Source organism: Cynocephalus volans, chromosome 2, assembly GCF_027409185.1.
Source record: "Cynocephalus volans isolate mCynVol1 chromosome 2, mCynVol1.pri, whole genome shotgun sequence".
Classification (NCBI taxonomy): domain Eukaryota; kingdom Metazoa; phylum Chordata; class Mammalia; order Dermoptera; family Cynocephalidae; genus Cynocephalus; species Cynocephalus volans.
In genome coordinates, this window is record NC_084461.1 from 223,630,809 (window position 1) to 223,656,319 (window position 25,511).

Genomic DNA, 25,511 nt, shown 5'->3' on the forward strand with positions numbered 1-25,511 from the left:
AATGATTAAGCTGAGCGCCTGGCAAGGGCACAGCGGCCAAGCCGGGAAGGTGAACCCTATTCACACCTGGGCCAGGCTGCGGTGGCCAGGACCGGTTTGGGAAGGCAGGGCCCTCGGACACGGGGGCCCAGAGCCTGCAGCCACAGCCTCCTGCATGTGCACAGGCATTCAGGAACATCTCGGTGTGGGAGCCTCTGCTGCCTGCCCTGCTGGGACTCTACCCTCACCCCCAGCACCATGAAGCTGCAGATGTTCTGGACTGGGCTGGAATATACCTGCCGGCTCCTGGGCATCACCACTGCTGCAGGTAAGACCCCGCCTCCCAGCTGCCATCCCCTGAGTGCTGCCACAGCTCACAGGGCTGCCTGAGGGGTAGGAGCCAGCTGGGAGATGGTGGGCACATCTGGCCACTTCTGTCCTTCAATTTCTTTCTCAAGTCCCCAGAAACAGTGCTCCACAGAGCAGTGGCAGGCTCTGGGGAGTGAGCCTCAGAGCAGAGCCAGGGGGCCCAGCGCCAAATCCCTGCTTGGCCACCCACCCTCTGTATGACCTTGGGAATCCTCAGTATCCTCATTTGCAAAATGAGTGGAGGGGACCTGCCCCCACCTGCTCGGAGGGTGTTGTGAGGAGGCAGTGGGGACTGAAGGTGAGAGTGTAAAGGGTTGGGCAAACATGGGAATCAGTGCCTCACTGCATGGGCATGAAAATGGTCAAGTAAGCCCTATCTCATGGAGAGAGAATTCCTATAGATGGAGCAGCTCTGTCCTGGGGGCGTGGGCTGGGCTAGGCTGGACATGGAGATGGCAGGCTTCCCTCAGGCCCACCAGACCAATTATCAGAACGCCCTACAAAACCGAGGCCTCCCATGGCCTGATTGCAGGGACAACTGTGGGTTTGGGGGGAGAGGTGGTTCCTTGTTTTGGGCTCCTGTCCCTCACGCAGCCAGGTCACAGGGCTGCTTAATTGGCCAGTAGGGCAGAAGGTTGGAGCAGAACTAACGGCCACTATCCTGAGCACTGCCTGCTCAATTCAACTTCCCCAGGGCCCCATGCCCCACAGGGCTGGCTGTTTGGGAGAGTGAGCAGGCAGTGTGGTGAAGGCCCTCACCTCTGTCCCTCAGGGACAGAGAGAGACACACACTGCCCGTGAAAGCCCTTCCCCGCCACTGGACAAAAGCTTACTCGCAGGTCTTGCCAAATGGGAAAGATCTTCCAGCTTGGACTCAAAGCAGTGCTGGTTCTAGCCTCAGCCCTGTCACTTGCCCAACATGTGACCTTAGGGGAGCAACCTGGCCCCCTGGGACTGTGCTTTCTGATCTGTATGATGGAGATACTGGACCTGCTGGCCAGGTGTTTTGAAAGAACAAGGGTGCAGGAACTGAGCATAGCTAAGTGGAACTGAGGACAGAAACCTCTTGGCAGAAGACCCCATGACACACTCCATAGCTCAGTGGGGATCTGGGTCATTCCCAGGGCACAAGGTTGGGCTCACCTGCAAGCTGACCAGTGGATGCATGCGGCATCTAGGCCACAGGTTAGAGCAGGAAAGCCTGCTGGATATGGTCTAATCCTACCCTACTGTTACAAAGTGGAGCACCTGAGCTCAAATAGGGGCAGTGACCTTGCCCAAGGTCAGGCTGCAGGTCAGGTGGACAGCCAGGCTGGAGCCCTGGTCCCTTGACTTTCACCAAGGCCAGATCTCTGGCCAAAACCCTCCCTGTATCCTCCCAGTGGGCATCAGGAAGTGTCCAGAATCACTCTGCTGAGGCCCTGAGTGGATGAGCTGCTGAAGGAGCCAGCTCCAGGCTTGTTCAGAACCGTATTGTCACCTACACATAAGGGGATGGCCACCAAGGTCCCTAACAGCCCATACTGGGCAGCAGAACGTAACCCTAAATAGGTTTCCGCATCTGGGGTAGAGTCCTAGACTACCTCTACTGATCTCAGTCCACCCTGCCCTTCTAGGGGGAATCCTAGTGATGGCTCCCGAGCCACACTCCACCAGAGCTGAGGCCTGCCTCCTGTCAAGAAGCTGTTTTAACTGTCTGTATTTACACTTCTAATGGATTAGTTAAAGACAGCTGAAGAGTCTGATTTATCTCAGCTGGTGGCAGGGTCTGCGGCCCCCACACACTCGCACCCCACACACGTCCACGCTGCTTCTCTTAACACCACCTTATCTCTGTGCAGAGGGCTGCTGGTGGTGCCGAGGATGGGCCTCCCGCTTGGTTTTGATACAAGATCCAGGCTAAAAATAGGCTGTGAGTTGCCTTCTAATGGCCAGGCTTTCAAATAATCTTGCTGGGGCTTTCTGGAGTGTGGGAGTGAGAGGGACGCTAGAGAGAGGGGCTTTGGTGCTCTCAGGCAAATCTCAAGTTTCTTCCAGCATCACTGAACTCGTGGCCTGTTTCCAGCGTGTAAGATTTGCAAATTCCTTGTTCCCCTAAGCCTCTTTTTTGTTGAAATCCTCTGCTGAGAAGTCCAGGCCTCATTTATGGGGGCACTGCTGTTAGACAGAAAATAAGACTTGAAACAGAGGCCATCACTTTGCAGAAACCCTGTGGTGGAAGTTGCCTAAGGTGACTCCACATCCCCCTGCAGGGAGGAAGTGTGGATTCTCCAGAAACAAAAAATTTATGAGACCCAAGTGTGCCCGCAGTGTCACCTTCAGGGATCACGCAGCCCCTGAGGGACTGCAGCCTCCCGTACAGCAGTCTCCACACTGGACCCCCTGCAGACAGCATCCATGACTGTCAGAGTCACGGAGCGCGCCAGGACAGCAAGGCCCTGGGGCTGTGCCCATGGCAAGCCCTGCCAAGGTACCGCTCACTGAGCCAGCTCATTTGCACTACCTCCCTGGCCTGGGAAGGCACTGGGTGTGTGCTTGTGTGTACACACACGTGTGTGTGCACATGCATGTGACCCCTGAGTTCCTCAGTTGCTAAGATGTGGCACCAGGTGCTGCCCACAAACACAGACACAACTGGGGAGCTGCACACAGACCGTGAGCGCTCCACACCTTCCTGTGCTGAAGGCAGGGTGAAGACATCCTGGGTGGGAGACTCAGGCTCAGGGAGGCTCAGTCCTGTGACTGGTTCTCACAGCAGACCAGCTGCTAAGAGAGGGCCCCTGGGAGCTGGGTTTGCACTGAGATGGGAGCACAGTGGTCCAGGGCCCTTCTCCTCTACACAATGAGAATGGGCCCATGTGGTAGGATCGGTCTCCACTGATGGCTAGGAAGGCAAGGTTGGCTTCCCTTTCAGTGTCTGCCATCCTGTTTATCCCTCATCCTCGGGGGAATGTCAGAGCAGAGGCTGCACTTCTCAGGCCCTCCAGGCTCAGGTTGGAGGGACGGGGAGATCCACGTCCCTGGGCCCCCACTCCAGAGGAAAAGCCCTCTCCCTCTAGCTAGCCCTTGCACACAGATGGGCATGGGCTTCCCCAAAAGAGATTTGCCTGTCTTACCTCTCCTCAGAGCAAGCTCAAGCTTGAGGCTTCTCACTGCCAACTCTCTGGCTTTGTTTCCCTCTTCCAGCCTTCGCTTGGGTAGTGGAAGCTCATAATTAACATTATTATTTGAGTATTTACTGTGAGCCCAAGGCTAAACTACTTGTTTAAGATACGGTATGTCGTTTCACCCCTAACTATCCCTGAAGCACCGTCATGCTCATGCCCACTGTACAGGGGGCACTGAGGATTGGGGATGAAGCAGCTTGCTCAAGACCTCACAGCCAGGGAGCAGTGAGACAAGATTCCAACTGACGACAGTCTGCTCCTGAGACCCCACCCTTCATCACTGGCCCTCCACCTAAACTGGGTTAAAGGGCATGTCTCTCTGTATTTTGATGATGCAAAACTGCAGAGAGTACCAGAGAGGCCTGATCAGAGCCACCCCACAGTGGACCCAGGTGCCCCTGCCCTCAGTCAGCCCTGACCATGCACGGGGTCCAGCAGGTGGGGTTGCAGTGAGGACAGACACAGCTGCACTGAAGCACATGGTCAAAGGTCACCAAACACTTCCTAAATCTAAAGACACTGATGTTCGATGCAGCTGCTCATTCTCTGTCTCTGAATGAGTGCTGCACATGGCTTAACTGGCCATGACTATCTGCAGCCAGACCCATGCCCAGCTCCATGTGGGGTCAGATAAATCTGCACACATTTCCAGAGGCTATCTAGCAGGACCTTCCATTCATGGGTCTGGAGGAACATGACTGACAGCGTGCATTATAGTCATCGTCTTGCTACAGCGTCCTGAGTGCCTGTGAGGGCTGGAGTCCTGAGATTAACCCCATTTTACAGATGAGGAAACTGAGGCTCAGAATGCTCAGGGATCTTGGCAGAGGTCACATGATGAGTAGACAGAGGTCTGGAACTCCGGTTTTCTCACTCTCAGGGCAGTGATGCAGTGGCTCCCGGGGGGATCACACAGCCAGCAAGGAAACCAGGTGGGACGGAGACTAAGCCATCAGGAGCAAGCCCTTCCTGCCAGGCTAATGTGCTCTCTGTAACAAATCAAGTGCTTGGCATCAACCTGGAATCACTTAGGGGTTTTGCTTTGTTACAGGTTTTGACCCATTAACCTGCTTCTCTGCATAATGGACACAGCCACATTCCCAACAGCCCATTCCCTGATACACGCTGTGTAAAATGAAGAATTGGTTTCTTAATATAGATTAGGACAAAAGAAGCACTTAAGACCCAGGCGTTCTCATTATTTTTTAAAGGGTATAGCAAATGTGTAGTTTGACCTTAGCCCCGCTCAAAACCTCCAAGAAAACTAATGCTTCTGCAGCAACCATCTTGGGCCCTCCATGCTAATTGCCACTCCTCTTAAGTGTATGTCCTGTGACCACCTCCTGCCATTTAAGGAAGCATCACATACTCCCACATGTCTGCAGGTGATTCATGACCCAAGCGAGACACATTGTGTTTCACGTCCTCCGAGTGAATGTCAGTGTCTTCCGATCTGACTGTCTCGATGAGTAAGCGGAATCTCGCTCCCTCTGTACCACCCTCCTCCCACCGAGGGACAGTAGGATCTGGTTCAAGCCTTTCTTTATTTCATGCCTGTGTCTTCCTTCTTAGATTTAGAACAAGAAATCTGAAACTCTGCTTATGATTCTTTCACTCGGCAAGCATTTGCTGAGTTCCCACCTCGAGCAACGTAGATACATGGATGAGGATGGCCAGACCTTAGCCCTAGGGGACCACAGGGTCTGACCAGGAAGGCAAACTGGTGAACGCACATCCCAGCACCAAGCCCCGCAGTGAAGTGTTTGGAAGGATAGGTCGGGGTCCTGCCCTACCACTTACTAGGTGTGTGACCTCAGGTACATCACCCAACTTCTTTAAACTTCAGTTTCCTCATCCACAAAATGGGGACAACTATTGTGTCTACCTCTGGGGCTATGAGGATCCAGTGAAACAATGACTAAGCAGCAAATTGCCCAGCACATAGAGTCTCACTCAGCATGCGTTAATTTAGAGGAAGGTGCAGAGCTCAGGAACTGCATGGCGTGAGTGATCGGCTCCTCTGGTGGGTGGGAAAAGGAGGAAGGCCAGAAGACAGGGGTGCAGCAGCACATGACCCCTGTGGCTGGAAAAGGAGGGAGGAGCTGGACTGCAAAAGGCCTTACACCGGTGGCATCTTCCACCACATGTTGAGCTGGGTGGTCAAGGTCAGCCCACAGGAACTTGGTTCTAGAAATAACATGTAGCGAACAAACCAGAAGGAAGATGGCAGCCCCGTTTTATTTTCATGGACTCACAGGTCAAGGCTATGCTTAATTCTGTTCAGCCTTCTGCAAGGGCTATGCCCAAAAAGCAATGTAGATGAACCCCAGGGGCCAACAGTGGGGAGAGGGGCTCAGGAAGCTTCCTGCAGGTCAGGGGAAGGTGGGATGAGGCAGTGTGGCTGGTGCAGCGTGGAGCAAGAACACGTGGGGCACGGTCATGGTTTTCTGGCTCCAGGAAAGCTGCCGTGTGGAAGAGTGAGCAGACTCATTCTCCTTGACCACTGAGAAAGAATAAGGAGAAAATACCTTGGGTATCTCTGACATGAAGACCTAGAAGGGCCTTCTCCTGTGAGTCCTCACAAGGAGGATGCTATTCTACGTGGGAGACGCTATCCACAGTAGCACCAATAAATTCTGAAGGTCTGTAGTGCCCCTTCAAACAAACCATGTCATCACCAGAGAGTGGGGTATTAGCCCAGACGGCCTCACAGGGGAATCCTACCAACATTTAAGGAAGAAATAATGACTATTATATGCAAGCTCTTCCAGAAAGTGGAAAAGGAAGAAATTACTCTCAACTCATTCTACGAAATCAACATTTACATGAATACCACCAAAACGAGACAAAGATATTATAAGAAAACTATAGACTGATATCCTTCATCAACATAGATGCAAAAATTCTAAACAGAATTTTAGCCAATAAAATAAAAATATATAAAAAGAATAATATATCATAGCCAAGTGGAGTTTATCCCAGAAATGCAAGGGTGCTTTAATATTTGAAAAATCAATTAATGTGACTGACCACATGCTATGGACTGAACTTTTGTGTCTCCCCTCCCCACACTCATATGTTGAAATCCTAACACCCAAGGTGATGGTTTTGAGAGGTGGGGCATTGGGAGAGGATTAGGTCATGATGGCAGAGCCCTCCTGAATGGGATTAGGTCCCTTATAAAAGAGACCTGAGAGAGCTCCCTAAGCCCTTCCACCCTTGGAGGTCAGAGTGAGCAGACCGCTGACCATGAGGAAACGGACCCTCACCAGACACCAAGTCTGCCAGCCCTATGATCTTGGACTTCCCAGCCTCCAGAACTATAACAAATTTCTGTTGTCTATAAACCACCCAGTCTACGGGATTTTTTTATGACAGCCCAAATGGATTAAGATACCACATTAACCAACTAAAAAAGAAAAGTCATATTATCAACTAAATAGACACAATTCTTTGACAAAATCCAACATTCTTTTATGATAAAAATTACCAGCAAACTAGTAACAGAAGGAAATTTCCTCAGCCTTAAAAGGGCATCTATAAAAAATATACACCTACTTAAACGTAAAAGATCAAATGCTTCTCTCCTAAGATTGGAAACAAGACAAGGAGATCCACTCTCACCACTTCTAGTCAACAATGTACTGGAGGTCCTAGCCAGAGCAGTAGTGCAAGAAAAAGAAACAAAATGCATACAGATCGGCAAGGAAAAAGAAAAACTACTTATTCACAGATGACAATGATTATCTGTAGAAAATTTGACAAAATCTACCCAAAAAGCTACTAGAACTAATAAAAGGTTTAGCAAGATTGCAACAGACAAGATTAATATACAACAATCAACTATATCTCCATATACTAGCAACAAACAATTTAAAACTGAAATTTTTAAAAAGATATTTTATAATACCATCAAAAATATGAAATGCTTAGGGATAAATCTGACAAAAGATGTTTAAAAAAAAAAAAAACCTGTACATAAAACTAAAAAACACTGCTGAGAGATAGGAAGGAAGGCCTAAATAAATGGAGCGATATATCTTGTTCATGGGTCAGAAGACTCAATAATATCAAGATGTCAGTTCTCCCCAAAATTGCTCTACAGTTTCAATGCAATCCCAGTCAAAATTTCAGCAGGCTTTTTTTCTAAAAATTGACAGGCTGTTTCTAAAATTCACATGGAAATGGAAAGGTCCTAATAGAACCAAAACAACTTTGTAAACAAAGAACAAAGTTAGAGGATTAACACTACCTGATTTGAAGACTTCCTGTAAAGCTGCAGAAATCAACATTGACACACAGAAAGAGAAATGGATTAGTGGAGCGGAATGGATCCCAAAAATAGACCTAAACATGTAGGAACCAGAGTTTTGACAAAAGTACTAAGGAAACTTCGTGTAGAAAAAAATAGCTTTACAAACAAATGGTACCATAATAATTGAATATCCATTTACCAGAAAATGAACTTACATCTATACCTTGTGCCATATACCAAAAAATGACTCAAAATGGATCATAGAACTAAATGTAAAACCTAAACAATAAAACTTCTAGACAACAGGATAAAACCTCAATAGTGGGTTAGGCAGAGATATTTTAGATACAATACCAAAAATTCAATGCACAAAAGAATTGGTAAGTTGGACACCCTCGGAATGTAAAACTTCTCTCTTCAAAGTTTAATGTTAGGAGAATGAGAAGAGATGCCAACGAGAAGGAGAGATGATGACAAACAGCACATGGACAGATGTTCCACGTCACCAGTCATCAGGGAAATGCAAGTCAAAACCACACGAGACGTGATTATATACAATGGCTGGAATTAAAGAGACTCACCATACCAAGAGTCGAAGGGTTGGCAAGGACCTGAAACTTTCATACACTATTAAAGGGACAGTAAAATAGTAAGATCACTTTGGAAACAGTTTGGCAGTTTCTTTAAAAGTTAAACACACACCTGCCATATGATCCAGCTATTTTGCTACTAGGTATTTACCAAAGAGGAAAAAAAGCATGTGTCTGTACAAAGATAGCACACGAATGTTCATAGAGCTGTATTTACAATATCCCAAAACTAGAAACAACCCAAGTGTCCATCACCAAATGAGTTATAAACACACTAAGGTCCACCCATGCAATGGAGTACTACTCAGCAGCAGAAAGGCATGAACTATCAATACACGCCACAACACGGATGAATCTGTAAATAATTGTGCTGAATGAAAGTGGACAGCCAAACAACAGTACATACTGTATTCTTTCATTTACATAAACTTCTGGGAAATACAAACTAATCTCTAGTTGACAGAAAGCAGATCAGTGGTTGCCTGGGGGTGAGCAGGAGGGTGGAGGGTAGGATTACAACGACGTGATAAGAAGAAACTTTTGGAGTCATGGAAATGCTCATTCTCTTGATCATGGTTTCATGAGTATAGACATACGTCAATGCTTATCATATTGGACTTTAAATACGTGTTCATCGTACATCAATTACATCTCAACAAAGCTGTCTTTAAAAGTGGATGTGTCAGTTATCTGTGCCAATATTATGCTTTGTGACAACCGCAAAACTTCAGTGGCATACAGCAATAGCTTTGATTGTTCATACACCCGAGCGAGCAGGCTGGGCAGCCCCGCTAACGTTGGCTGTGTGTGCTTACCTATCTGGGGGTCAGAGGCTGTTGCCTGATCTAGACTGACCTTGTCTGGGACAATAAGGGTGAGTCTGCTCTATGTGTCTCTCAGGCTCCAGCAGGCTAGGCCCGGCAGGTGCTCGTGGTGGTGGTAGGGACGTGAGCCCCTTTCATGTCTGTGTTTGCATCCTGTCTGATAACATCCTATTGCCCAAAGCAAGTCACACTGCTGAGCCCAGATTCAAGGAGTGGGAAACAGACTTCGCCTTAGTGTGAGCGACTGCCAAGTCACGTAACACAGGTGTGTGTAGTGACCAGTTGGGGATTGGAGGCATTGTTGCAATCTGCCACAGGTACTTCTAAAAGGCAGATCTCGCTGGTCTGCCGAAGTCTGTGGCTCATGTTTACTACTGAATCTGGTAGAGTGGTAGACTCTGTTGCCTTTGGGAAATTCTCCCCAAAAAGTCTTGTGAGAGCATTGCAGGGTGCTGAGTGCCACGTTATACTCTAAAATCTCTTCCAACTTAATGTCCAGAAATCTCAGCCATAAAACCCTTGCCTTTTCTCACACTCTCTCTGAAACCTGGCTATATGTGTCAGCTGAAATGATCTCAACACATGGATAAACCTCCCTGCCCTGCTTACAGTCTGCCACACTCCTCCTAAATTTGAGAGACCTGCCTCTACTACCTTACTGTGGATTCATAGCAACTGGGGCCAACATCTCCATCTTCTTAGAAATGGTGCGAATCTAGCTTTTCACCTCTACCACCAACTGATTCTCCCGAACCACCCCAGCCATTGTGATCAGCCCAGTGCATCCTTACCTGAGATGTCCTCCCAGAGATACCGAGACCAGTAGGAGACACATCACACTTGAGGGTGAAGAGGAGCGATGAATACACACAGTGAGTTATGAGGCTGCACTCGGGAGCAGTGAGTGCAAAATTCTCTGCTGGCTCTGAGGGCATCCAGAGCCAAGGTCACTGCCTGGCATGAAACCCCAGTTAGTGTGGCCTCTGGTGAGTTTTGCAAAGCATCCCACATTGCCACCAAAGGCACCACACTGAGTGAAGACAGGAGTCAAAACTCAACCCAGCAATGGCATCAGAACAGACAAGCATCAGTCATCAGTCAACCCCCCTGAGGCAAAAGCAGCTCCCACAGGAGGCCTGGGGGTGTCCCCAGCAGGCAGCACCACAGGCAGGCACAGCCCCAGGACCCACTGGCCTGAGCCCCTGTGGGTCCCCAGCAGGGTTATAGAAGGCGTTGCATGAGAGATGTTGAGGTAAATGGGAGTTTGGGCCGCTTACATCCAGACCAGGCCTCGAGGAGGGACCTGAGAAAGGAAAATCGATGAAGAGCCTCGGTGCCTGGGGAAGAGCTCTTCAGCCACAATCAAAATGTGTGTTAATGGAAGCAAAGGATAAGAATAAACCCTCCCCTGCCCCTGGAGAGTCCTGATGGGAACAGCTGCCTCTTGTAATTGTCAGCCTGTGTCCATGTTTGCGCAGCCATCTATCGCTTACTGAGACCGAGCACTCGTAGCAACCATTATGCACTGTTTTATTACCCCCATTTCCAGAAGAGGAAGCAGACCAGAGAGTTTATGACTTTCCTGTGGAGCCAGGACTCAGCTTTTCTGCCCCGAGCCTCATGTTCTCTCTGCGACAGCACAGCCCCCTCCTAGCTTTCGTCCCCCCACATTGTGTGACCAGAGCTTCAGGATGACCAGAAAGACCCTCTGAAGGTGGCTGCCTTGCCCAGGCCTGCGCCACGGGCTCTCAGCCCAGGACCTCTGATCTCTGCTAAGCATGAACTGGTACAAACAGCTCAGGAGGCAACTCAGAAGCAAGCCCTGGTCTCTGGGGAAGAAAGTGCCATACTGAGGTTGGACTCGGCCCAAACAGGAGGGACAGAGACTGCAGGGAAGGGGTGGGATGAGGGAGGCCGGTCTCATCCGTGGATGGCTCCATCCAAATGTGATGCAAGATGCACACCAGATTGTGTGGGGAGTGACAGGGGGGAAGTGCTAGGTGGGCATCGGGTACTTCAGTCAGACTGGTACAAGGGTAATGGGGGATTCCGAGGTGGGAGTAACACAGGGGATGGAAGGAGTCTGAAGGCCACGAAAAACAGTGTAAAGTAGCACAGTCGGCTCTACCCAGCACCCCACCACCTGGACATCTGCGGCGGGAAGGACAGCACCACAGATGGAGGCAGGGCTTGGGGACAATTCTTTCTCATAGAGCATCTGTGATAATGAGGCTCTGGTCTGCCACAGTGTGACGTTTGCTGCATTGTTTATCTCCACTGTCAAACCATCAGCTCCTCTGTCCCTGGGCCCAGCTCAGGGAGACGCTCCAAGGTCATTTGCTCCAGTTGAGTTGCTGGCAGGCTGGCTGGCCAGTCTCACACTGGACTAGAGCCCCATGAAGGCAGAGTTTCCCAAACACCGACCAGGCTGCCCCACGAGGAGGAGGGACAGAAGGACAGAAGCACAGGACACTTCCCATGAGTAGCTAGAAGCCCACAAATCCTGGGCCACCTATGTCTCTGGATGCCCAGGCCAGAGGTACCCACTCTCAGGGTCGCGAAAGGGCTGTCACTGCCCCAGCCAGGCCCTGGGAGTGAGTGCCACCTTAAGCTTGGGGGAAGTGCTGCCTTAATTTTACAATGAGGACCCCCTTAAATTTAGGGTGAGCACCCACTTAATTTTAGGGGAAGCACCTCATTAATTCTAGGGCAAGTGCCTTAACTTTAGGGCAAGCACCTCCTTAACTTTACAGGGGACACCTTTTTAATTTTAGGGCAGCATCTCCTCAATTTCAGGGTGATCACCTCCTTACTTTTGCACATTGGTGTCTTTCTCGCCCGCGCTGGTCCTGACTCTGCTAGAGGTCATGACTTCCTCAGGTTCTACAGACAGCCCTGCCTAAATTTGAAACCCAGGCTCCAATTCCACAGAGCAGGGGCTGGGCACCAGCACCTGCAGGTTGACATGAGGCCTTCGAGAGAGCAGGGCGTCCACCCGTGCAGTCCCAGGGGACGGACACTCAGGACCCAGGATGGTGATCTCCTTCTCACACCTGCCAATCCCGGTCTTCACTCAGCCCTCCCCAAATTCAATTCAAGCCCACACTTTATGTTCACTTTCTGGCTTCCAAAATGCCAGTTTGAGAGACTAGCCCCCTGGAAAAACACTGAGAAAACCTCAGGCCTTTGGGGTCCTGCATCTGCATCACATAGTACTATGATTCTCTCCAAGGGTCGCTTGTTCCCAGCACAGCCCAATGGGCACACCAGGCTAGCAGCCTCTACAGCCAGGCCTGACGTGCTGGTCTGGGGGGAGAGCTGGATACAATGCACAAAATTCCTGCAGCAAGGAATCTCACTTTTGCTTAACTTAATTTTTTCACTGGGAATCTTTGCAAAATGCAGCGGTGAAGATGTGGGCTGAGGAAGAGACCTGCTTTGGATGAGGCCGCCAATGAGATTGGATGGACCACCAGTAGGATTTTTATGGCCCAAAGGAAGCCACCACCATCTCCAGCCTATGAACCTGCATCTCCAAGGCTGTGCAGATGTTGGGTGGGGGACAGGTGCTGCAAAACCTAGGAGCCTGGGGGTTGGCTTCCTAACAACCAAGCTGAGGATCAACCTAGTGAGAAGGGCCAGTGGCCCAGGGAGCTCACTCCTGAGTCAGCATATAGACCAGACCAAAGAGACTTCCATGCCAAAAATCTCAGGTAATTAGATGATGAATAAGCTGTTTTTCCAGCTATCTGAGGCTGTATAACAAATCACTGCAAAATTTACTGACATAAGACCTCAGCCATTTTATTCTCAAAATATTGTGTCTTGGAAATACAGGCAGGGCACAGTGGAGGTGGCTCACCTCTGCTCCTTGATGACTCAGTCACAGGTGGGGTGGCTCGCCTGGGACTCGTCCAGTGCTTTGGTTCTGACTGTTGGCTGGGTTCATCAGTTCTTGTCCACATCACATATGCTAGAGCTGGAAAGTCCAAGGTAGCTTCTTTATTCATGTATCTTACACCTGGCTGGAAAGGCAGAACCAGCTGGGGCTGACTGTGCACCTGTCTCTCTTTCTCCAGCAGTCTCTCCACATGGCCAGCTTGGGCTTCCTCACAACATGGAGGTCTCAGGAAAGTCAGACTTCTATCATGATCAGTGATTTCCTCCGGGACAAGCATTTTAAGAGGCCTGAATAGAAACTCTTTATGAATTAGCCATGGAAGTTCCTGAACTTTCCTCCTAAATCATTCTACTGGACAAGAAAGTCTCTAAGGCCAGCCCATGTTCAAGGGGAGGGGAATTAGACCCCATGGAGGAATTGCAAAGGATTTCTGACCAGCTTTAACTTAACACCTCTGCTGTAACAGACCCCAAATTGCATTGCTATCATTAGGGATATTTCTCTCACTAACTTTCTACCAAGGGGTGGGACCGATTCCCATTTTCTGCCATGGAATCAGCAGTCATCTCACAGGGTCTGCGGGAGTCCAGCTCTCCAGGAATTAGGAGGAGGACTTCACAGGCAGACCATTCCTAGCTTATTTTCCTTAGATGTGGCAAACAGCACTCATCACTGAGAAAACTGGGAGACCTTTGGGAGATAAGTGTCAGGGACTAGAGTAAGTCATTGCAGAAGCAGGCTCAGTCCCTAGGGCACTTGACTGCCCCTAGATTACAGGGAAGGGATTTTTCCCAGCACCACAGGGCACACCTTTCTCAGTGGACTTGGCTCTCTTGGGGGAAGGGGGCAGGAGGAAGTTGCAAGGTGAGGGTGAAAGAGGACTTGAAGATGTGGGCCAAGGAAGCCACACACCCTGCCCAGCATGGCCCCGGTGACCTTGCCCAGCCCAGGAGCTGCACAGAGAAGCTCTCAGAGTCTGCAGCTCCTGGCTCTTACTCACGCCACCCAAGCCTCTTAGCATCACCTTCTTCCTCCTCCTCCATAGAGACTTTCTTGGTTCCCAGGCAGAATGGAGCCCACCCTCATGCTGTTTCAGAGCACTGGGGCCTGTCTCTCCCCTTGGCATCTCTCGGTTTGTGGGGTCTGGGCTGTCTGCCCAGGCTTCAGCAGGTATTTCCTTTGCACCCTGTGCTTTCCCTAGGCATGGCACAGAGGACATGCCATGAATGAGGGTATGTGTCCGCTGGACACTTTGCAACCTGAAGGAGCACCTCTCGAGTCACTGGCATGAACTGCCCTGGCAGGGGAGATTCAGGCTGTGACTGCCTCTGACACTCAGAAGAGAGCTCTGCCCAGGATGGGGGCTCCTTGCTGAATGCCTGGGGTCAGGGTCAGACAGGCGGTCTCCACACTGACCCACCACTTGGGTACCAGGCAGGTCATTAAAGCAGCAAAGGGGTTGTTTCCTGCCTCATGCTGATGCAGACATTGCAAAAATCCACTCACAGCTGGGTCTGGGGGGAACACAGTCATCCTCTGCCTACAAGGACACGGATCTCATCTCTCTACACCACTCCTCCTATGCTCATGAGGGCCCCAAGGAAATGTTTCTTTCACCTGCACCTTTCTCACCCCAGCCCTTTCCTGACCCCTGCCAGGGGCCTTGGGACCACTGGGAATCTTGCCCAGATCCTGGCTTCTCTCTGCCCTTCACTACCTGTGTGCCTTGGGTAGGGAGGATGTGCCCATTAAACAAGATCCATGTAGAGGTTTCCTATGTGTGTGGCATGTGCTGGCCCCTGGTTGAGAGGCAGCTGGGCTAGCATACCCAGGGAGTTTCCAAACCCAGATTCCTTCTGTCCACCTGTGACAGTCCAACTCTCTGCCCTCCACCTTCCAGAAAAAGCAAAAATTCCAACATGCAATGACAGGACATGCCTCTCCCTTATGCCTGGGAAGCCTCCTTCTCTGGGTCTCCAGACAGAACCAGCCTGTATTAGTCTTTTCCTGTTGCTTATAACAAAATACCTGAAACTGTGTGATTTATAAAGAAAACAAAATGTATTGCTTACAGTTTTTGAGGTTGGGAAGTCCAAAGTCCAGCCGGTGGTGATGACAGTGACCCAGGGGTCTCACAATGCAAAGTGGTGGAACCAGAGAGAGCAGAGAGAGAGAGAGAGAGAGAGAGAGAGAGCTCCTCATGCACTCTTCTTTCAAAACCCTCAGAATAGCATTGTCCTACAATCCAATCACTTCTTCAAGGCTCCACCTTTCAATTACCATAATAGGATTTCCCACCCTCTTGACAGTCACAGTGGGGGCTAAGGTCCTAATACATAAAACTTGGGGGACACAATTCAAGCTTCAGTGAGTTTTGGGGGGACATAATTCAACCCACTATGCAGTCCTATCCTCTCTTGGGTCCCTATGCCAAGTAGCTGCTGTGCACACAGGTGAGCAGGGCCACCCAGGCCACACCATCAGGAGTCACAACCAGAATGCTGCAAGCCAAGGCCACAAAGGAGCTAGCAGACACCAGTGTGCTTGAAGATGGGGAGGCCAGGATCACCCGGAGCCGAGCTGTGTCCCTCAGTCACCACTAAATATCACCAAGGTCTCTCACCCCGCCTGCCTGAGGTCAGGGAGCTTTCTGAAATAGCCATCTGAACATGTCCCACGGCTGCTCCGAGACACTCAGGGTTCCCCTGCCCACCCTGTGGAGTCTGGTGCTTAAGGACCCCACAGTCTGGCCTCAATCCACACATACTGCCCACTACCCCCTCTGTGTCCCTGCTCCAGATGGAGTAATGTGCTATTATGGGGGCCCTTCCCGGAATGCCCGACCCCAACTTGCACTGTCCATTTCTTGCCTACCTTCCGAGTCCACCTTGTTTAATCTTCATAGAGTCCTTCTTGACAGTCTCCAGCAATGGCCCTTCCCTCGTCTGACCCCCGAGTGTGTTGGCTGAGCCTCTGTCCCAGCCTGTCCTCTCCTGCTGGGCCCACCACACCCCAGAGGTGAGGCCGATGCCTGACTGCAGCCCACCATTGGGCCTGACCCGCAAGCTACCCCAACAGGAAGCCATGGAATACCAGATGGCAGCAGCATCTAGGAAGAGCTTCCAGAACACCAAGGAGTGTGGCCACAGCTCCCAGGCAGAAGAACCTGAGGATGGAGGCCCAGGCCAACAGTGTGGGGGCAGAAGGAAGGACTTCCTGCTGGTCATTGTCTCAACCTGGCATGGTCTGCCTCCAAGAACGTGAACCCCAGAACTGGAGGAGTGAGCAGAAAGCAGCTGACCCCTTGGCCTGGGTGTCAAAGGGCCTTACAGCCTCTCATGGGAATCCACTGGACCCCCCTTTAAACCTCACCCAGGCCAAGGGCCCGTCCTCCTGGCTCCCCCTCACACTCCCCCTCTGGCCAGAGGGCATCCCCCTGTCCCTGGGATGCAGAATCTGCACAGCTATGGTGGGGAGAGTGACCCCACTCCCCTCAGTGCAAATGCTCTAGCAGGGCTGGGAAAGCTGCCAGGGCCCGAGCTAGGGGAGAGAGGCTCACATGCACTGGCCATCCGACATCTATCGAGCACAGAGCCGCACATTTCAGATTCGTCATTTTCTCCAGTCTGAGCAACAACGCTGTGCAGTGTAACTTATTCTGCCCATCGCACAGACAAGAAAACCCAACTCACATGGGTCAAGTTCGTACCAGAGGTCACCCAGGTAATAACACACAGAACCAGGAGTCCAACCCAGCTCTTGTTTCTCTGCTGCTGCTGTTGTGATTTTTTTTTAAATGCAAATCCACGCTGCCTCTACCAAGTTCCTTGAATGTCCCTTCGACTGTTAGCCCTCGGTTTCAGTCTCAAGGGCACAAAACAAAAGCTATCAAAATAGCTCTCCACAGGCCACAGGGGCACAAGTCAGAGGAAGGCACTGAGCTCCCAGGACCCTTCCTGCCATGCTCAGGTCCTCTGCCACAAGCCCGTGCAAATCTGCCAAGAGCACCTCTGTGAACGGAGAAGTGCAACCACAGGCTTCAGCCCAACCCGAAGACCCTCCCCAGGCCGTGTGTGGGAAGACCCCCTTCCCCAGGCAGGACTGGAACATTGTGCCAAAAACTAATGAATGGCTCATTGATCACCTGTGAAATGCTTGGCATATGATTAGCTCATTGAATTCCCATAACCATTATGCACAGGAGGTATAATGCAGAAACTGAGGCTCAGAGAGATTGAGTGACTCAGCTTTAAGTGGCAAATGAGAGACTGAAACTCAGTATCTGACCTAGGCATCCATGGCTGGTTAGTTGGTTGGTTTTACTTACATGCTCTGTGCCTCAGTCTCCTCTTCTGTAAAATGGGGATAACAATAGTGCATTCACCTAGGACCATTGCAATGATTAAATAAGTTAACAAATACCAAGTGCTGAGAATAGGACAAGGTACATAGTGAAAACTCACAGGCCTTTGGCCTGCACAATGCACACACATAGTTACAAACACTCACATGCATGGGCTCACACATGCATATCACACACTTACATGTACACCCGCTCACATGCACACACACACATGCTCACATTCACACACACGCTCACACTGGTGGACAGTGGATACCAGGAAACCACCCACCACCTGGAGCCAGACATCTCAAGTCTGGTCTCTGGGTCCTCACTTTGTAGCACGTGTCCTTGCATGAACCACACGAGATCACTGAGCCTCATTTTCCTCCTGTGGGAAAGGGGGAGAATAGGATCCCCTGTGCCATGTGGCTGCTATGAGGAGCCATGAGGAGCCAGGACATGTGAGCACCTGTTGTGTATAAGATCCAATGTGCTCTGCATGTTTGGACTCCAGTTAGGCTGACATTGGAAGAAGATGGCCCTCGCCCAGTACAAGCCAGCAGGGCAGCTGGAGCCTGGGAGGGTGGGAGATGTGGTGTCTGCCACCGCTATGCCCATGAAGCACGTGGGAGCGCAGGAACCCTCCACCCAGCACTCAGAAAACATAACTGCCCCCCTCCCCAGCCGAGATCGACGCTCTCGGTTCCTCCTCCCAGAGCACTTCCACAATCCCCCAGAAGTGAGGAGTGGCGGTACTGGTGGCTTCAGTGAGGGTCAAACCAAGACGCGTCAACAACTGATGGCCTGCTAGTGTGGGCTCTCTCTAGGGGCACTGAGGGGTGGCTGCATGACCAGCGTGCGCAGAGGAGGATGGGCATCTGTGCTCTGGGGAAGCCGGATCAGAAGTCCTCTGAGGCTCTGCCTGGGGCTGCCAGGGACCAATTTAGGAGGCTCCCTTGTCCTGTGCACCTTCCCAGCCACAGCTGCCCGTGCCACATGGAGAAGAAGCTCCCCTGGCTCTCAGTCCCAGGGAGAAGGCTCATTCCACAGAAGGCTCACTCCAGAGGGCAGGGCTGTGGTGTGGAGCACCCAGGCCCACTCTCCCCTCTCTTCTTGCCCCTTAGTGTTGATCGGCGTGGGTACCGAGACCTTCCTCCAGGGCCAGTTCAAAAGCCTGGCTTTCTATCTGCTGTGAGTATGTGTGCAAGTGATCTCCCTGCCTGTATATTCTGCTCCAGCTCACCCTACATCTGTGTGCTCAGATTAACCCAGATGAGAATTCCCATGCTAATTCCATCCCATCCCAGGGGGAAAAGAAGTCAAGGGGGCTTCTAGGATAGCACCTGGTTTGGGTATACCATCCCATAAATCACCCAGTTATCCATCCACCCATCCACCCACTCACTCAACCATCCCTTCATCCACTCACCCACCCACGGACTCACCATCCATCCTCTCACGCACCCACCCATCCACCCACTCACCCATCCATCCATCCACCCACCCACTCACCCATCTATCCATCTGTGCATCCATCCATCCATTCATCCATCCACCCTTCCACTCATCCACCCACTGCCCCATTCAAACCATCCATCTACACGTTCATTCACTCATCCACCCTAACATGCATCCCTTCAATCATCTCTTTATTGAGCAAATGTTAACTGAGCTCTTGTTTTAGAAAAAGTGGAACCAAGTCAAGGGAATATATATTTAAGCTGCTCTACATGCCCAGTACAGTTGTCTTATTGACCTTATAAATACATCTCACAGCACCGTAGAAGTGTGCATTGGCCTAGAGCTACAGATGAGAGAATTCAGAGGGACTAAGCAGTGCAGCCCATATCACTGAGCTCAGGAGCAGCAGGGCTCACATTCAAACCCAGGACCACTTAGTCCTTTCTTCTCCACTACAAGCTGCCCCTGGAAACACCTCCTGGCTGGAAGGAGACCACTGGGCATGGGGATGAGGAAAAAGGAGTAAGGAAAGCCTGGGGTCTCTGCAGGCTCTGACCCAGCATCTCTGCAGCCCCATCCTGAGGGGTTACCAGCAGTTTCTTCCTGACAGTAGAAGAAGCCTGTTTTCCAGCCCCCCTGGTGCTGAAGGGGTTGCTGAGCAGAGCAGCGGTGGGTTACTCTTGGCCAGGCTATGCAAGTCCTGGTCTGCCTGCAGGTCACCAGGCTGCATCCTCACTCCTCTTGTTCCTCACACGCCACCTCCTCCTTCGCCATGGTGGCTATCCTATGTCCTCAGCAGCTCCCACCCTCCTGCCTCAGGGCACGCTCTCTGCTGCACTTGGTGGCTCATGCCCATTGTCTCCCAGCTGCAGCCCGCGTCCAAGCCTGTTTCCACACTGCCATCTAGACACCCAGATCTCTCCAGCCACCTTCGACAGCTCTCACCACCTCCACTCCACACTCCTGTGCCATCTTCTGGCCTCGTCCTGATTTCTCACCTCTCAGTTACAGCTCAGAGGCTTCCAACTCCTCCTTAAACTCCCCTGCATGATCTCACCTCCAAGCCACTGTGCACGGTCTCCCTGGGACCCCAAAGCAGGACCAGGCCTTTTTCCTCTCCGTGGCCACCCAGCTCATTGGTCAGGTCCAGGCAGGTTAATGCAGACTGCTTTCTGCCTAGGAGCTCCCTCTTCCTGATTGCCCCATCCCTGTCTTGAGGGGACCTATCTGATCACTCTGCAGTCCAATCCAGCCTCAGGTGCTTCTGTGCCTCACTGTGAACTAGTTTATATTCTGCATCTGCTCTCTAACCCCTGCAGGATCGGCACCTACTGCCTGCCCCATCTGCCCCTCCCTAGCTAGCACCAGATGGAAAGTCTGAATGAGTCACTTCATTCCCCAAGCCTCACTTTCCCCCTCTGCCCCAGGATGTAGAGAAAGGCAACGCCACTTGTTTTGCAAAGCATGTGCCTTGGTGTGCTTGTTAGGCATGCAGGCTCTGGAGCCTGAGTGATGGGTTCAAATCTTGCCCCTGCAACTGATCAGCTGTGTGACCACAGGCAAGGGGCTTAACTTCTCTGTACCTCTGTTTACTTATATGTAAACTGAGGGTAATTATAGTGTTTATCAGAAAATTGTTGCAAGGATTAAATGAGCTGATATTTGTAAAGCCCTTGGAACTGTGCTTGGCACATAGTGATTATATAAATATTAGTTGTCATCTTTCTTTCCCTCTCTCCATGATCAGTATCAATGGCAATACCCATAGCCCTGAGAAAATGCTGTCCCCCAGCTGCTGTCCCCTGCATGATAGTATCTACTCTCACTCATTCATTCATTCCAACACACATTTATGGAGCACTTAACAATAAGCACAGTCCAGGTTATGCCTGGGCAGCACAGAGGCTTTAGACAGCAAACTCACTTGGAAGTTTACAGACTGGTGGCTCTGGTCATACATCATAAAATGGAGAAGCAAGAGGTCAATAGACAGACTGGAGAGGGAAGGGAGAAAACTTCCTAGAAGGACTAGCTTGTGCAAAGGCCCTATGGCACCTGATAGCTTCCTGTGAAGTCAGGGGAATTTGGAAGTTCATGAAGGGCTTTGAAAGACATGCTAAGAAATTTTGATTCTATAGGCCAGTGAGACCCTCCACAAAAAAAGAAATGTAAGTTCCATTCCCAAAGATTCTGATGTATAAAGTCTAGCTGGGCCCCAGGAATCTGTGATTTTACATATTCCCCAGGAGATTCTGATTGGAGGGTCCCTAGAACACGAGCAGCCTTTGAAGCATTCTGGATCGTGAGGACTATGATCAGATTCAGGTTGCAGAAGGAGCCCTTGGCAGCCCGGTGGTGACAGGATGGAGGAATAGAGACTGGCCCCAGGGGTCAGTGAGGCCAGGGAAGTTGGTACAGGGGCCAGGAGACAGTGCCTGACCGTAAACCATGCTGGTGAGGCCAGAGAGAGTAGGAGTGGTTCGAAAGGTGTTTAAAGAACAGTTAACAGCTCCCAGTGACTGGATGATGGGAAAGGAAGAACGAAAGGCATGTGAGATGGGTTCAGCTTTACGTCTGGAACACCAGGCAGTGGGTGTCACTCCTGGTGACCAGCAGATAGAAGGACACACCTGCCAGTGTCCACACAGGGTGCCAGGGTGAAGCCCATCTCTCTGGCTGGCAGCAGCTTCCTCCTGCCTATCTCTGCACCTGGCCCTCCACCACATGGCCCAACCCAGCACAGGCCCCCAGCATGGAGACAGCACCTACTGGATGTTGTCTGGGACATAAGATTAGCTCAGAAAAATCTGGTCAGTCTGCTGGCCCAGGAGGTCCAGGTGCTGTGAGCAGACAGCCTAGAAAGCGAAGGGAGGACCAGAGATGCCTGCCCCTCACCTGTCTCCACCTGTAGGTTTACAGGAGCTGCCGTCTCCATGTGCGAAGGGGCCTACTTTGTGGCTCAGCTGCTGGCCATCTGCTTCCAGTAAGTAGCCTCCAGAGCAGCCCCTCCACCACCACCCACCCCCAGCCCCAGACACCTGAGATGCCTCTGCCCAGGAGAACATGACCAGGGGATGTCCTGCTCCTGAAGCACCATGGATTCATGGTTTCCCTCCGCGGGGCAGCAAGCCTCAGCCTGGAGATGGGCTCAGCCCCACAGGCCTCAGTTGCCTTCTTTGTCCTGTTCCCAAACAAGGGAAACTACTGATCCATTCACTCAGGGCCTGCTTCTGCTCACAATCTCCCAGGAAAATTCAGCTCCCTCTTCCCCCAGGCACAATCGGTCCCTGGGCCCCCACATCTGAGCTGTCCACCATGGGGTGAGGACCCTGCAGAAGGCCAGCCTGGAGCAAGTAGAGCTGGGTGTGAGAGCTGACTCTGCCCCCTGCCAGAAACCGGGAATAAGCCAGGCACCACCAGCCTCCACACCCGTTTGCGGGGGCAGGAGTGCAGACCTTGCGCATTAGCCACGGAGGTCCCCACTTGCTGCCCAGCTAATATTCAGTATATGGAAGCTGTCATCAGTGTGGCCAAGACCTGAGACCCTGGACCATGGCTTTCAAAACCTAAACAGCCGATCCCTATGTGGTCAGCAAAAGAGCCAGCCAGTTCTCAAATTCAGCTGTCCCAGCACCTTGCAAGGCCACCAGCTACCTCCCAGGCTCACCAGCCCTAAGACAGCAGCCAGCAGCCTTTCCCACTTTCTGTTAATTCCACAGCCAAGGGGTCCTTTAAACTTCTGGGAGGGTCGAGGGCGGGGTGGGGAGGGGAGGTGGGGGAGGGGAGACAGGGAAGAAAGAAAACACACACACACACACACACACACACACACATGAGATACATGAGTGACCACCAGAGGGCACTGGTGAGCCACGGCAGCCAAGGCCACCCAGTGTGGGAGGAGAGCAATGCTCTGGGCCACCTCCACAGGCCTGACGCCTGCACTATTACCCCAAAGCTAGCCCGGGCAGGATGCAGCCATGCAGAGCTCCTGACCTAGGCCAGTTTGGAAGATGAAGGGGATGGGTCTAAAGGCAGGTGCTCTTCTCCTTTGAAGCCTGGAGGCAGCACCCCTGAAGAAACCTATTCAGCATTAGGCCTCTGACAGGGCCATCTGTGGTCCCTGAAGGCCAGTTAGGAAAGAAGCCCCTCTGGGCCATTGCTGTCCCGTGCCTGGGCAAGGCACAGAGAGCAGGACGCAGCTGTATTCCAGCCTGCTCACCTCCTGGCCAGGACCCTTGTGCAGTGCACTATCCACACCACTGTCCCTGCCATGTGGCTCTTGTACTGCTCACCTTCTCTGCTCCATTGTGTACTTCCTAGTGGGCTCTGAGCCTCCCACTCTCCTTGTCACTGCCTCTTCCAGCATCCTGAGAGTATTTACCTTCCTTCCACCCTCGACCACACAGGTGGCGCTGGGCAGACTTTTAGAAACATTGCAGACCCTGTGGTGGGACTCAGGCAAGCACCTAACCCTAGAGCCCACAGTGAGGACCCCTGGGACCTCCAGGACTCCAGCCCTTATTGGGTGTTTACCAGGGGCCATGCAGAGAGCGCACCCCAGCCTCTGATGGCCTCCCATGTGGCTGGGGCTTTCCTGGGGCACTTCCTGCTAGCCCTGGACTCCCTCCCCCCAGGTGTCAGCCAGGGTCCCTGGCCAGCAGAGCAAGGGAGAAGGCCCACTGGCTGGGCTGCTTCCAGAAGTTCCTGGCCTACATGCTGCTGTCGGTGGCCTGCTTCCTCCACCCTGTCCTGGTCTGGCACGTGACCATCCCAGGTAGGAGCGCCGGGTGGTCTGGAGGGAGGTATGCGGCCCCCACCACAGGTGGGCTCTAATCAGGACAGGCTGAGTCCCCCTCTCATAGTCCTGCTCTGCACTAGCTCTGGCAGGACCCCCACAGCCCCACTGCACTCTGTGACCTAGAATAGGGATAATGGAACATGCTGACCACATGGCAGGAACGACCCAGGAAATGCATTCTTCCTCCACACAGCCATCCAGAGGCCGTACCTCAAGGGTGCCTTCCTGCTCACAGGCCACGTGTGGTCCAAGCTTTCCAAGGGTGCGAGATGCTCACTTCTCTGCCCAAACCCTTCCACATCTCCCCAGTGCCTGCCCATTCAGATCCAACCTCTCCACCTGGTCTGGAAGGCACCCCATGGTGGGACCCACAAGACCTTTGCAGGCTCATCTCCTGCTTTCACTCGTCTTGTTCGCCTGCTGGTCAGCTGGCTCCTGATCACAAAGCCCAGGGTCAGCTCCACCTCTCTCATTTTGTCTGTGACCTTTTCTAGCATCCTCCTCTCCCCTCTTCCCTGTCTATAAGAACAGGGCCCCTCCTCAAGACCCATCTAACATATGGGGAAGCTGACCTTCTGGGAGACTAAGGGGCAAAGCAGAGGCCCCTCGTCCTTCCTGCCATTGCTTTTAGCATACCTGCCATCGCCTCTCCAGGTAGACCCCTGAGAAGGACCCAGCCCTGATGAGAGAGAGACACACACAGGAGGCTCCGGCCCCTGCAGGCATCCACGACCACTGCCTCTAGACGGATCTGGGCTCCTGGCAGGGGGGCGAGAGGAGAGCAGAGCATGGCCCCATCCCGCGGATCCTGTGTCCTGGGGGCCGGGACAGCATCCTCTGTGGCGAGGGGGCCATGGGGAGCTAAACATGACACCAGCCCCACCCAAGAGATTTGCATTTTCTTCTGAGTTTGCTGGGTGGGGGTTGGGAGGCTGAAGTGAAGTGGGTCTCCCATTTCTGGGAACAGAAGGGAGCCCGGCTCAGTGGTCAGGGCTGGCTGAAGGCAGTGGGTCTACCCCGACAAGCCGTCCTGAGAGGGAAGCTGTGCCCATGGGCATGGGTGGCCAGGCAGGTGGCCACAGGGCCCTCAAGAGCCAGACGAGGCTTCCTTGGTTTCCAGGCAGGGCCCCCTCCTGGCTAAGGGTCAGGGCGAGGGCCCCCGCACAGGACTGGCCCCACTCACATCCCCTCAGGCAGGGTCAGGCCTGCCCCTGGTGTAATGTGCACGTCCAGGGACAAGATGGGTGGGAGGGCTGAGGCCCTGTGGGAAGATGGGCTTCTATGGCCTCTGGCTTTCTCCCTGACACTTCCTGCGTCCTGACCTCCCAGGTCTCTTGCAGGCTCCATGCTCATCGCCACAGGCCTGGCCTACTTCCTCCTGAGCAAACGGAAGAAGAGAAAAGCTGCCCCCGCAGTGCCAGCCCCCCCAGAGCAGTACACAGACCCCTCTGGCAGCGCCATGAGCACCACCGGCTCTGGGGACACTGAGCAAACCTACACCTTCCACGGGGCCCTCAAGGAGGGGCCTAGCTCCCTCTTCAACCACATGAAGAGCATCCTGAAGGGGACCAGGAAGCCCAGCCCCCTCCCGCCCCCAGACACCCTGATGGAGCTGACCCTGGAGCCAGCTGACGCCTTAGCCAAGAAGAAGCAGGTGCACTTTGAAGACAACGTGGTCAGAATCATCCCGTCCCTGGCCGAAGGGCTGGAGGATGGAGACAGTGAGCCTGAGGAGACTACCTCTGACACGACCCCCATCATCCCTCCCCCCCAGGCTCCGCTTTTTCTGTCCTCTCTCACTGCCACCGGCCTGTACTGA

The 25,511-nt window shown here is 52.3% G+C and overlaps 1 protein-coding gene across 1 annotated transcript; it reads left to right on the forward strand.

Moving 5' to 3' along the window:
- The first annotated feature begins 237 nt into the window (after positions 1–237).
- On the forward strand, positions 238–25,511 carry TMEM72 (transmembrane protein 72). The gene is made up of 5 exons (XM_063085246.1): positions 238–307; positions 18,555–18,621; positions 21,803–21,874; positions 23,529–23,668; positions 25,033–25,511. Exons 1-5 carry the CDS (start codon positions 238–240, stop codon positions 25,509–25,511), a joined length of 828 nt encoding a protein of 275 aa, XP_062941316.1.